The sequence below is a fragment of the Prinia subflava genome, chromosome 10 (genome assembly GCF_021018805.1).
Source record: "Prinia subflava isolate CZ2003 ecotype Zambia chromosome 10, Cam_Psub_1.2, whole genome shotgun sequence".
NCBI classification, from domain to species: Eukaryota; Metazoa; Chordata; class Aves; order Passeriformes; family Cisticolidae; genus Prinia; species Prinia subflava.
This window is the reverse complement of record NC_086256.1, coordinates 8,704,721-8,716,951: the sequence shown is the minus strand read 5'-3', so window position 1 is coordinate 8,716,951 and position 12,231 is coordinate 8,704,721. Positions and strand designations below refer to the sequence as shown.

At 50.7% G+C, this 12,231-nt stretch overlaps 1 protein-coding gene across 2 annotated transcripts in view; it reads right to left on the bottom strand.

Moving 5' to 3' along the window:
• POMGNT1 (protein O-linked mannose N-acetylglucosaminyltransferase 1 (beta 1,2-)) overlaps nt 1–10,075 on the bottom strand; it is a 144,966-nt gene extending 134,891 nt beyond the window's left edge. Inside the window, exons 1-11 of one of the 2 annotated variants that reach the window (XM_063407156.1) lie at nt 9,886–10,075; nt 6,306–6,533; nt 4,904–5,017; nt 4,442–4,585; nt 3,254–3,387; nt 2,672–2,878; nt 2,182–2,222; nt 1,842–1,966; nt 806–931; nt 328–425; nt 73–172 (exon numbers count right to left, since the gene is read on the bottom strand). In XM_063407156.1, the coding sequence (XP_063263226.1) occupies nt 73–172; nt 328–425; nt 806–931; nt 1,842–1,966; nt 2,182–2,222; nt 2,672–2,878; nt 3,254–3,387; nt 4,442–4,585; nt 4,904–5,017; nt 6,306–6,518 (1,302 nt within the window). In that variant the 5' untranslated portion in view covers nt 6,519–6,533; nt 9,886–10,075. The remainder of the gene's footprint in view (nt 1–72; nt 173–327; nt 426–805; nt 932–1,841; nt 1,967–2,181; nt 2,223–2,671; nt 2,879–3,253; nt 3,388–4,441; nt 4,586–4,903; nt 5,018–6,305; nt 6,534–9,885) is intronic. The other variant, XM_063407152.1, reaches the window with a different exon arrangement.
• Nucleotides 10,076–12,231: the final 2,156 nt, after the last annotated feature.

Sequence of the window (12,231 nt, the reverse complement as noted above, 5' to 3'; positions counted from 1 at the left end):
ATGGCTTGGGGCTGCAGTAACTTGTGTCACCCTGGGAAGCCCCAGTTCCTGTCCTGAGGGACAGGGACTCACCAGAGGTTTAAGAAGCAGAGCCAGCAGCTTCTTCACCAGCCTCGGGATCTTGCAGGAATTCACCTGTGGTTTCAAGCCTGGATCTACAATATCTCCTGTGCTGAGAGATGACAAGAGGATGGGGTGATGCCAGAGAAGCTGTTTGCCCTTTCTCAGAGACCTGGGTGTTGCCTGTTTGGGGTGGGAGAGCTGGGCTCATTGTCCTGTGCCGTGCTCACGGCGTGGGGATGGAGCTGCCTGAGGGCTCCCACTTACAACACATCCAACCAGCTACGGCCTCCATCAGCAAAAAACGTCTTCAGAAACAGCTCAGTCATGACATAGGGGATCCGAGGAGGAGAGAAGAGCACCAGCTGCACCAAAACACAAGATTATGTGGCAGCCTGGGGATGTGAATAGTTTCCAAGACACAAAGGCGGATTTTCCTCGAAGGCAGAGAAGCACCTCCCTGGGCTCCATGTGCCAAGGGAAGCCCTGGTTCAACCATTTTTCATCCAGGCATCTTCCTGTGAGATTATTCCTGCTGATTCCCATGAGATGCACTGCTCCCTTAGGCACAGGGGCCTCTGCCTGGTGTTATGTGGCTGGAGTAACATAATCCCACACCTCAGCCAGGTCACTTTTCCCACAGAAGGGCTGGGGAACCGTGGCTGGTTTCTGAAGGGTGATTTCCTCAGTGAGGAGCGAGGCTGGGGACACCCTGGGGAGAGGAGCAGGGGGTGGTGGTGCTCACCTGGTGCCCAGCTGCCTGCAGAGCACTCCTGGTTTCCCTCACTGCCCTCCTCATGCAGGGGGGCAGCGGGAAGTAGCCGTCGGTGTCGTAGTACCCGACCCGCAGGGGAGTGGAGCTGGAGTACACCTGGAGCACAGAGACACCACTTCAGCATTCCTGTTCCCAATGGGATTGCTGGGAAAATCCTTTAGACATGCACCATTGGCCAGGTCTGAGACTAAGACTGGACCCAGCCCCATCAAGAAAGCAAGGGGGGTCCTCTCTGAGCCTTGTGACTCATGGGAGGGTCTTCCCTGCCCTTTGCATCCCCACAAATCACTCCACAGTGACACTCAGCTGATTTTCCTTTGTGTGCTCCATCTTTGTAATAAGTAACAGAGTGAACCCTGTCACTGAACCTTGTCACCCTTTTGCAAATTTATATTAAAACCTGCTTTTTCCAGTGCCTTTGACAGTGATACTGGAGGTGACCTAAATCACTCATTCGTGACACCCACCCTGCTGGGGGTGGCCTGCTCCCCTGCTGACACCCACTGCAGAAGGGGGCAAGAGATCCAAATGCCAAGGAGTGATTAATATTCTGGTTTGCTGCTTACAGTTATCCTTTCCAAATGTTCTACCCCTGCCTTTTTCTCCAGGGAAGAGGAGCACAGCCACTCTAGACAAGTGTATTCAATCATTGCTAAAAAGTGTGAAGGTGCAAAACCTGAAGCTGGTCTGCTGCAGAGAGAAACTCCCTCAGTTAAGAGATTTGCTGCAGCAGTTTCTGATCCTGTCTCATCTTCCCTTAAAGATCTCCTGCTATTTGCTCCCAGTGTTGCCTTCTTTCCTGGACCCTCTCAATTCAGTAAGCTGCATTCCAGCTGAGAAGACAGATAGGTTAACTACTGATTTGCCTATTTTTTTTAAAATTAGAATTATGAATTCTGCCCTCAAAGGGATCTATTCTTCTGCAAAGCAGTAAAGACAACTGGACCCTTCAGGAGGGTGTGTGGCACCCTGGAAGGAACCAGGGCTTGCTGAGTGAAAGCCTCACCTCCTCATTGAAGGGGATGGGGGGCACGGTGGGGTCCAGCTGGAACATCTCCTGGCAGAGCAGCGCCTTCATGCACAGGGCCAGGCTGTCCACGTCCCTTGCCATGGGCCCCAGAGCACAGGGGACTGGGTGGGACAAGAGCAAACAGCCTCACTGAGCAGATGGATGTGCCAAACCCCGGGCCACCCCTCTGCACAGCCACCTTGGGGTCAGCAGGCAGTGAGGGAAGTTTCAGATGGACTCCAGACAGGCCTTTGTTGTCTCAGGTTTTCTTCTGGCCTACAGGAGAACATCAGGCTCTTCACAGAATATAGGGAAAAGGAATTTAAAATTCACGTACTTGCCAGGATGCCATCGATAGGGCCAGTCACTCCAGCCAGGCTGTGGGAAAAGAAGAAGTATATTGTCATTTCAGGAATGGGGAAATATTCACAGTATGTCTGAAAGGCATAGAGCGGTGTCCAGCTCAGGACCAGAAACAGAAGGAAAATATTTCAAAAATTTGAATTGAGTAGTGCAAAACAGGAAATTTTGGCCAAAGTAGAACAAACAAACCCAAACCCCAACAAATCTTGGTTTTGGTTTAACCAAAACTGTTCAATTTTGGCATTATTTAACCACTTTAACTCCCTTTTACCTTTAACTCCAGCCTAGATTTACCATGAAAACATGCCCCTTTCTCCCAAAATGTCACCACGCTGTCCTCTGGGGGATGTTTTGAGCAAAGCCGGCTGCCCTGTAAGAGCCACCCTCTCTCCTCCCTCCAAGTACTCACGCAGCATTTTCAGCCCGAGCCTGAGCAGGGCCGGGAGGGCAGGGGCAGCACCCACCTGAGCCTCTGGGCCGTGGGTTTGAGGCCGCAGAGCCCGCAGAAGCTGCAGGGCAGGCGGACGCTGCCGCCCAGGTCGGAGCCGATGCCCAGCACGGAGCCGCCCCCGGCGATCAGAGCTCCCTCCCCGCCCGAGGAGCCCCCGGGGCTCTTCTGCGCGTTCAAGGGGTTCAAGGTCTGGCCAAAGGTGGGGTTGCTGCAGTCGTAGCTGGGGAGAAGAAAGCCAGGAGAGAGGCTGTGAGGATCAGCCTTGGGTTTGTTCGCTTTCCCTTGCAGAGAGCCTGCGTGGCACTGCCAGCCCCATCCTTTCATGCTGTGAATCCCTCAGGACACAGCTCATTCCCACCTGCCTCTGCTCTCCCTCCCATGCACAAGTGCGCTCCATTTCTCTTAATCATGGTAGCTTTTTCCCCTCTTTATCTTATCTGACAGCTCTTTCAGCTGAGATTGCTGCCAGATAATGGAAGAGGGACTCTCCAGGCCTTGTCTCAGAGGCCAGGGAAGAGCCTGTCCAGGAACCCACAGGCTGGGATTTTCCTTCAGAAGCACAGCCAGAGGGAAGGTTTCTAACAAGGTGTGTCACCTGAAGAGGGACTGTGGCACATTGGTCATTGCAAATGGGATGGCCCCTTGTCTCTTGAGGACCTTGACCAGGACGCTGTCCTCCTCCATCAGAGTGCCCAAGCACTGCACAAGCCCACAGGTTGCCAAGTGGCCCTGCAGAGAGAAGAAGTGACAAGGGACACAGTAAATTCTGTTGCTTTGCTCTTTTGGAAGGATCATCTAGCATTCCTTCAGGAGCTGTGTGTTTGGTACCAACCCACTCCCTTGTGAGCCCTTGCTCGAAGGACTCCCTGTCCTTCCATCCTTGGCAGAGGGCTGCCAAGCACTCATTGGGTTAAAGCTCCTCCTGAAGCTCTCCTTGCTCTTTTCCTTGCTCCTTTTCTCCCCTGACCCAAATGCAGCTCCATGCTCCATAGGTGCACTAGCTCAGGGTCAAACCCAGCATCCTGCTGTCCAAGTGGATCCACCAGTGCATGTTCAGGGAAGGAGAAATCCCAGGTAAACAAAATGTGTGAGCCTTTTTCAGTTAGCCTTGGTGTTTGGGGCTTGCTTTGGGCTTAAAGCCCTCAGCTTTAGTGCAGCCTGTACTGTGTCACAAACCAGAGGAGAAATCATTTGTGTCTGTAACAATTCATCCCTGGTTTTTCTCTGCTGATGGAGGTTTGTGCTGCTTTTGGCTGGGGCAGAGTTTATTTTCTTTACAGTAGCTATGACAGGGCTGTTTTGGATTTTGTGCTGTAAACAGTGTTGATAACAAAGGGATGTTGTTATCACTGAGCAGGGCTTGCACAGAGCTGCTCATACCACCCCACCAGTGAGCTGGGGGTGCACAGGTGGGAGGGGACAGTCAGGACACTGACCCCAAGTGACCACAGGGACATCCCATACCTTTGGGAGTCATGCTCAGCATGTGAAGCTGGGGGAAGAGGAAGGAAGGGGAGATGTTTGGGGTGATGGTGTTTGCCTTTCCCAGTTACCATCACACACGATGGAGCCCTGCTCTCTGGGGGTGGCTGAACACCTGCCTGCCCATGGGATGTGGTGAATTCATTCCTTGTTTTGCTTTGCTTGTGTGCAGGGTTTACCTTATAAACTCTCTTTATCTCAACCCACAAGTTTTCTCACTTTTTCTATCCTCTCTCCCACATTCCCACCACCACCACCCCACCCAGCCCAGCCCAGGATGGACAAACACAGAGGGAAGAACCTTGTGGCCAATGTGGTCCTTGATGCTGACGGGGATGCCGTAGAGCAGCCCTTTCTCCCTGTGCCTCTGTATCTCCTGGAGCTGCTCCTCACACTCTGGGATGAAGTGTCGCAAGCAGTTTGTCTGCTGGGTCACTTCCAGGGCCTTTTTTTTGAGGTGTGGAAGAACAGGTATTGGAAAAGAACAGCATCATGACACGGCTGCATTCAGCAGCTACCTTGATCTACAAAATAGGGCACAAATAACCCCCTCCCCAGTGCATCCCAGCTCAAGCCATCTCAAAGGACTGTCCAGTGATGGATCTCACCCAGAGACAGAGCATGTTTTCCTCTTAATATTTTGTATATTAAAGGCTGGTTATAATCCAGCTGCAATGAGCCTTTTCAGCCACCAGCACACACACCGTGGCATGGAGAATGTAGAAGATTTGCTTTGTCCATCTCACTGTGGATGGACACTCACCTTCTCTAAGTAGGTGTAGAGGACAGTCCTGGGGGACAGAGACCCTTCCTGCAGTCTTGCAGTGAGTTCCAGCAGGGGCAGGGACAGAATAGCATCTGTCTGGACACGGGGGACCTGCAGAGGGAAGGTGAGGGGGATCCAGGGCAGCAGCTCCAGTTACCCTTTGGCTCAGGGGATAAGGCTGTTGAGTTTTTCAACATTATCAACAGAGCTTGCTGGAAAGGCAGATCCTGCATGTGGGGGTTCAGACCTTGAGCTGCCAAGAGTTTTATCCTGAGTTTGGATATCACAAACAGGATGCAAACACAGGAACCCAGGTGTAGAAGGGCTTTGTCCATCCACTGTAGCAGAGGACATGGCAATGCCTCCCTCCTGGCACGGTGGGACTTACCCCTGACCAAGACATAACCTCAGCTGAGCAAACACTGCCCGGGGAAGAAGGTACCAAAGTCCTTGCACACAAATCTCAGGCTGTCCTTTCATCCCTCAGAACAGATACAGGCAGTGCAGGGCAGCCTGGGTTGAGAACAAACATTTAACAGCTCAAGCCCATCAAACTGCAAGGAAGTCAGCAGGGACTCACAAGTGACCTTCTCAGGTGAAGAAGACTGGCAGTTCTCAGTGCCACCAGGTTTTTAGAGGTTTTATATAATATATTTACATTTATATAAAGATCTATATTTAAGAAGAAAGGTTGCAGATATATGTATCATTTGTGGCTTGTGTGCTTTATATCCAGGTGTGTTACCTGCATCAACAGGAGCTGGTTTACCCAGTATGCATTCAGAAGTGAATGGAGCAGAAAGGAAACATGGTTGGAAATGATGTTGCAGCAGGAATTCAGGGCTATGCTGTCTCATTCACCCCCATGTCACGTCCTGGTTCCTCCCAGGGGACACTGAAAACCCTGTGCTTCATTAGTGTAAATTTAGACCAGGCACGGTGCCACTGACTGAGAATGCTGCTTTTGGAGACACCCCTGGAGCTGTCCAGAAGCCAAGTTTTAGAGACAAAGGTGTAGGGGTGTGAACAGATGTACACACTTAGAGTTAAGTACAGGAAAAAGCTTTCTTGCTTCTACCCATTATTGGCAAGAGACATTTCCAGATGAAAAAGAACTGGGGTTTGGATCACTGAAGATCCAGTACATCATCACCTGTGTTCAAACCTCTCTTCAGTGAGTAATTCTCATTCCCCAAGCTGTGGACTCCCACCACATCTCAGCCAGCTTGAGAAGGGCAGTGATCCCCCTTTCTCCCAAGGCAGCCTTTCCTCTTGTTGAGGGCTGCTGGCACATCTCCTCCTAATAAAAGCTGTGGGGCCATGAGCTGGAAGGAGAAGCTGGAGGACAGAATCTGCAGACACCCCAGTGGGACTCAGACACCCGAGGAGGACGGGTTACCTGCTCCCTGAACTGCTGGACAGCCTTTGCCATTTTCTTCATGCCCTCATCCTGGGTCCTGCGAGCCTCTTCCATTTTCTTCTGGATCCTCTTTTTGCCCAGCCATTTCCAGACCACCAGGGCTGCCACGGAGCCGCCGAGCAGGGCCAGGGCAGCAGAAATGTTCCCCTTCCTCTCTGGCAGGAGCTGTCCCAGCTGCTGCTGGATCATCATGTGTATTTCTGGTCTCTGAAAATGCAGTGAGAAAGAAAAGCAAGGCAGGTGAAGGAGACCTTCCCTGACTCCCCAGGCTCATCCCTCCCCCCAGCACCACTGTCCTGGGTCAGCAGATAGTTCAGATAGTTCAGTCCAAAGCTGACCCCTGCAAAGCTGCTGGAGGTGGAGCTTGCAGTGAAAATGATTAACCACCAAATGGAGAACGTAAAGTTTGGCCAATGACCCTTGTGCTCATTGGGGTGTTGGGTTTATAGGGGCTTTCTGGACTGTGGGAAGTTTTCCGCTTGGAGAGGACTGTAGGATCAACTGAACAAATGAAGCAAGGAAATTGCTGCTCTTCTGTTTCCTGTGTAGCCTGAGAGGACAATGGGAGAAGAGGAAAACCAGCTTGAAATAACAAGGCTTCCCTGCACGGGGCTGGGGAGTGGTATGCTGGGGGAATGCATAGCTGTGGGGGACGCTGGGCTCACCAAGTCCCTTCTGCTGCTGCCATGGTGGCCAGGGGATGTTTTGGTGTCCTTATGTACCAGAAGAAGGGGCTGTGACAAATACCCTGTGACAAAGCACGTTGGTATTGCCTGAGGAGTGGAAAATCCCACAGGCTTGCAGGCCAGAAGCAATTTCCACGTGGAATTGGAATGGCCAGTGTTTGATGCCTTTCCAGCACAGATGCCTCTCTCTACAGGCACCAAGAACCTCACACTGAGCTGAAGGCAACAGCCCAGCCAGCATCAGCCATGGTCTGTCTGCAATCTCCTTTGTTGCTTTTGGATGGTGGATCCTCCCTATGGGTCCTGTCCTTGGGAAAGTGTTTAGGCAGCTATGGATTGTGCATTACAGATCTTCGTAAGCTTCCAGCAGAATGTGGAACTGGATATGGAATGGAGGTCGAAGAGCTCTCTCCCTTCAGGGCTATGTGGTCCTCTAGTGCTCAGTTTTCCAGTGTCACGTCAGTTCTTAGCAGTTGTGAGAGTCTACTGCTGTTTTCTGTCACAATTTGTGTCAGCTGGGAATGTTCTTATCTTAGTTCTTAGCTAGAGAAATTTATGGACTCTGAACAAATCTGGCTTTGGTGTCCTTGAGAAAACATTCTGGAGCCAGCAGCAATGTGCTAACAAATTGAGCTGGCCTGTCCCTGTGTCCATTCCAGTGGCACCCTTGCTTGGGGGATGCTCTCTCAGCTGTGGCACTGCTGGTGTGACAGGAGCTGCAGCCTGGGGACATGCCTGCAGCTCATCCTGCTCCTGCTCCATGGTGCTGTCTGCAGCAGGGGCTTCCAGAAGCTGCAGAGTGATGCGTGTGAGCAGAGTCAGCATGTAGCAATGCCCAGCCCTCTCAGGAATCCAAGCAAGCCCTTCCTGAGGCAGAGGTGTGTTCTTTGCCTGTGTGACAGCACCACAGCCTCTGTGATGGGCTGAGCAGATGCCGGAGGGTTTCCTCCCTGTGTTGGGAAGTGTCAGGGCATTGGCCTCCCACATCCGCCTGGGCACTGGGATCAGAGCCCTGCTCTGCCCTTTAGACACCTGGTGAATGTTTAACACAGACAGACACAGCTGTGCCCAGACTGACTGGGCATTTCAAAGGGCAAATCTTCCAGCAGGCACAGCTGCATTTCCAGATGGCCGGATGCTGCTGGGGAAAACCCCTCTCCTCTCAGTGTGCCAGCATCTCCACATCCTTCATGAATCCAAGGTCTGGCTCCTCCTGCCACCACAAGGCCACCAATCCAAGGGAACTCCCAAGTCAAATCTCAAGTCCACAGCAGAGGAGACAGACCTGCCTGACCCAGAGGTCAATATTCACTTCTCCATGTTGATTTTGTCACCTGAATTTATCCAAGATCAAGGTCAAACACACTGGTGGAGCTCAGATGAAAGCCATGACCCTTTTCACAAGGAGAGCTGTAACAGCTGGTCTGGGATTTCATTGTGGCATCCACAACATGCCCTTCACTTTGCCCATGCCAGGAAAAAGCAGTTAAACCAAGTCAGAGAGTCCCCTCCTGTCCCCAGCAAGACCTGCAGCATCTTTGCTTACAAGAGCAAAACTGCACTGATTCACTCTCAGCATGCTCAGCTCTCAAGCAGGCTGGATCTTTTCTGAAATTCTTATAACTGAACTGTTTTCTCTCTAAGTTGGTAAGAAACATCTTTGTCAGCTTTGACCCCATTTTGATTAAAATGACAAAGAATAAATCCTGACAGCTGTGTCTTGTGTTCGTGTATTTGTAACCAAACACTCTGATGCTCTTTTGAAAACTATTTACAAAATGAGGCCCATTAACTATGCTGCTCTGAAAGAATTTTAAAGATATTAAGAAAAATATACTGAAATCATAGTGAAATGGGCTGGACCCCTCTGGGGAACTTGTTCAAGTTGGCTCAGAGGACTGAATAAATGTTTTCCACGAACTCTCCAGTTTCTGACTCATTTCAGCCTGGAATATCCATTGGAAGCATAACACTTTCCTCAGTTCCAGTCCAACTCCATCAGCACTTACAGAACATAACAGCTGCTGAGAAACTTTCCCCTACCTAGGCTGCAGCTTTCCAAACACCAAGGACGTCACTTGAGAGGTGAGGGTCTGCCTCTAACAATCCTTTTCACATTGCTCAGCCAGGACCCTGCTGGCTTTTCCTGAATAAACTGTGATAGGATGGGAACAGAGAACTCCCATAGCAACCCTCAGACCTCTGACGGCTGGGGCTGCTTTCCCTCCTGACCATCCCTACATTTTCCCCACTTTTATGGGTATTGCACTATCTTTCATCAGATTTTCCTTAGCCAAGTTGTATGAATCCTCCTTAGAGCTTGTCCAGCAAGGCAGACATGATCAGGATGTGTGCTGCTGTTAGTTCTCCACCAGCAGTCCAGGAGCATTTCTGTCTCTTCCATCATGCCAGCTGTCTGGCACAGGTCTGTCACCCCGAGTGACAGCTGTGACTCCAGTGCCCTGAAGGTGAGGGACTGGCGTGTTCCCAGCTGCTCCATGACTGGGCACAAATCTTACAGCAGGAATCTGGGCTTTCACTGGTCTCCCAGGGGCAAGCAGGGAATGTAGGAAGCTGGAGAACAGTAACAGGAAAACAAAAAACCAAAAAAACCCACAAATAAACAAACAAAAAAACCCCACAAAACCAAAACCAAAACCAAAACCAAAAAACCAAAAAACAAACAAACAAAAACAAACAAACAAACAAAAAACCCCACAAAAAACAAACAAAAAACCCCCCACAAAAAACAAAACAAACAAAAAACCCCACAAAAAACAAAAACAAAAATAAAAAGAGAGGATTGAGACTCCACACCCACAGAAGGATGAGGATTTGTGCAATAAGCAGCCATTTCAGAGTGAAAGATGTACCTTTTTGTGTGTGTTTCAAGGGTGAGCCTTGTTATGTTCAGTTGTTTCATTTCACCCGCTTTCTGAACATTTGCTTTAAGCTTCTTCAACTACCACCTTCCTTGAAACTTGTTTGAAGTGAATGTCTGGGATCCTGGGAATGTTTGTGTCCCCAATTTTTTTCTGCTACTGCCTGTTACGTAGAGAGCTCTGTGTGTTTTGGATACTGTAAGGGAACAACTGACCCGTTCTAACCACTCATGTTCTGTTGGTGTAAGTCCTTCTAGGGAGTTCTATTTGCTCCTGATCTTGTGATTATGCAATAATGTGAACTGCAAACTAATAAAAAAGTCCTACACAATAAGGTAAAACCAAATAAAAACCCTGGATTTTCTGATGCCTCAATTTCTCAGCTTTGCTTGGTTGATTATCTGGCCACAGAATGAAATGTGGGTTAAGGAGGGCAGATTTAAATTATTGAAATCAAGAGAGAGGAGGAAAAATGATCAAAGACCACAGCCAGGATATTGTGTTGAAGATGAAAGAAACTAGTAAAAACAAAGCTTTTGACCCAAGCAGCATTTGTACATAATTCTCTGAGACAGACCAAAGCCTGGACTTTGGTCAGAGCTAGGCAGCTGGACAAGCTCTCTGCAAACACACGGTGCAGGTCTGCAAGGGCTGCACAGCCCGAGCCCACAGCTCCTGGTGCAGGAGCTGCAAACAGCAGCACTGTGCTGGTGGCTGTGGAACAGGCTGACATTCTTTCTCCAGCTTGGAGGAGGCCTGGAGGAAGAACTCTCCTGAAAACTTGAAGTTATGCCCTGCTAAAGGCTCTTTTCTGCCAGTGTTTCAGCACCTGACCTCACCAGAGTGCTCTCAGCATCACCCTCCCCACCTTCCCCCACATTTATGCAGCAATGACAACTGATCTCATGAACAACCTGGCTGGAGAAGAGCCCTGAATTTTACCCAGGAGGGTGCTTTGCTGTCTGCCCAGCTGAGGCATTTACCTGATCTGTAAATTCCTGAACAGACCCCTAAATCAGGTCCAAACATGTATCTTATTTCCCTCACACTTTTCCAACATTTTTCTGGACGTCTTCTCCACCTCATCCACTTCAGTGCCAGGACAGCTTTATCCGAGCATCCATGCTCTCTGCTTCAGCATCTGCTGCATCATAGGGAGAAATTCCCTTTGGCTGCTGGGTGTGGGAGTGAGTGCTGCAACACCCTGAGATCTAGTGACTGGCTGGAGGGATGAGGGAGGGGAATGGGAGCAACAGCAAATCCCTTCTAGAGCCATCCTCAAGGAGCAGCTGGAATGCAGAGCACAACTATGCCTGGAGAAATTCCTTTTAGAAACAGGATTTTTTCACTTGGCTCTGCCTTGCAAAGATCTGGAGGGATACAGGAGGGAAGGACACAGACCTTTCCTTGCAAAACAAGGTCTGTGCACGCTCAGGTCTAGCCAGGAATGCAACCTGGGCAGATTACTTGTTTAATGGAGATCTCCCATCTTCCCTTTGAGAAGACAGCTAAAGACCCTTTGCTCCTGGCCGGAGAGGGTCACAGTCACTGCACAGTGTCCCCTAGGCTGGTGCCCCCAGCAGCAGGGCATCTCCTGGGAGCAGGGTGTGCCCTGGAGCTCCTCCCGCAGTGTCACAGCGGTGAGTCAGGCTGTGGCAGTCAGGCTGTGACAGGCTGTGGCAGTCAGGCTGTGACAGGCTGTGGCTGTCAGGCTGTGGCAGTCAGGCTGTGACAGGCTGTGGCAGTCAGGCTGTGACAGGCTGTGGCTGTCAGGCTGTGGCAGTCAGGCTGTGACAGGCTGTGGCAGTCAGGCTGTGACAGGCTGTGGCTGTCAGGCTGTGGCAGTCAGGCTGTGACAGGCTGTGGCAGTCAGGCTGTGACAGGCTGTGCTGTCACGCTCCCCGTGTGACTCAGACCCGCCGCTGCCCACGGGAGGTGGCTGCATGACTGCAGCACCCCTGCCCAGCCCCGGGGGGCAGGTGAACACCGAAGGCAGTGTCACCCCTTCTCTGTCCCGGCAGGCTCGGGAAGGTGTCACCCTGATGAGCGTTGCTAATTATCGTGCCTTGTTTCAACACACACTTGCTTATTCATTTCCTTCATCACTCCCCCTTCGCCCTCCAGTCTCTTCTTCCACCCTGAGAGTGAAGGATGGGTCAAGGAACAGCGTGCACCATTGTCGTGGTGTCGTTGGAAGCACCAAACAGAGGAGTGGCCCAAGTGTAGCTACAGAAATGCTTTCTCAGTTTTCCCTCAAGTGTTTGTAGGCAATAAACCCCCATTTTTTCCCATTGCTTAACTGGAAGGAATGATGAGGAGCAGGAGTGATGACAGACC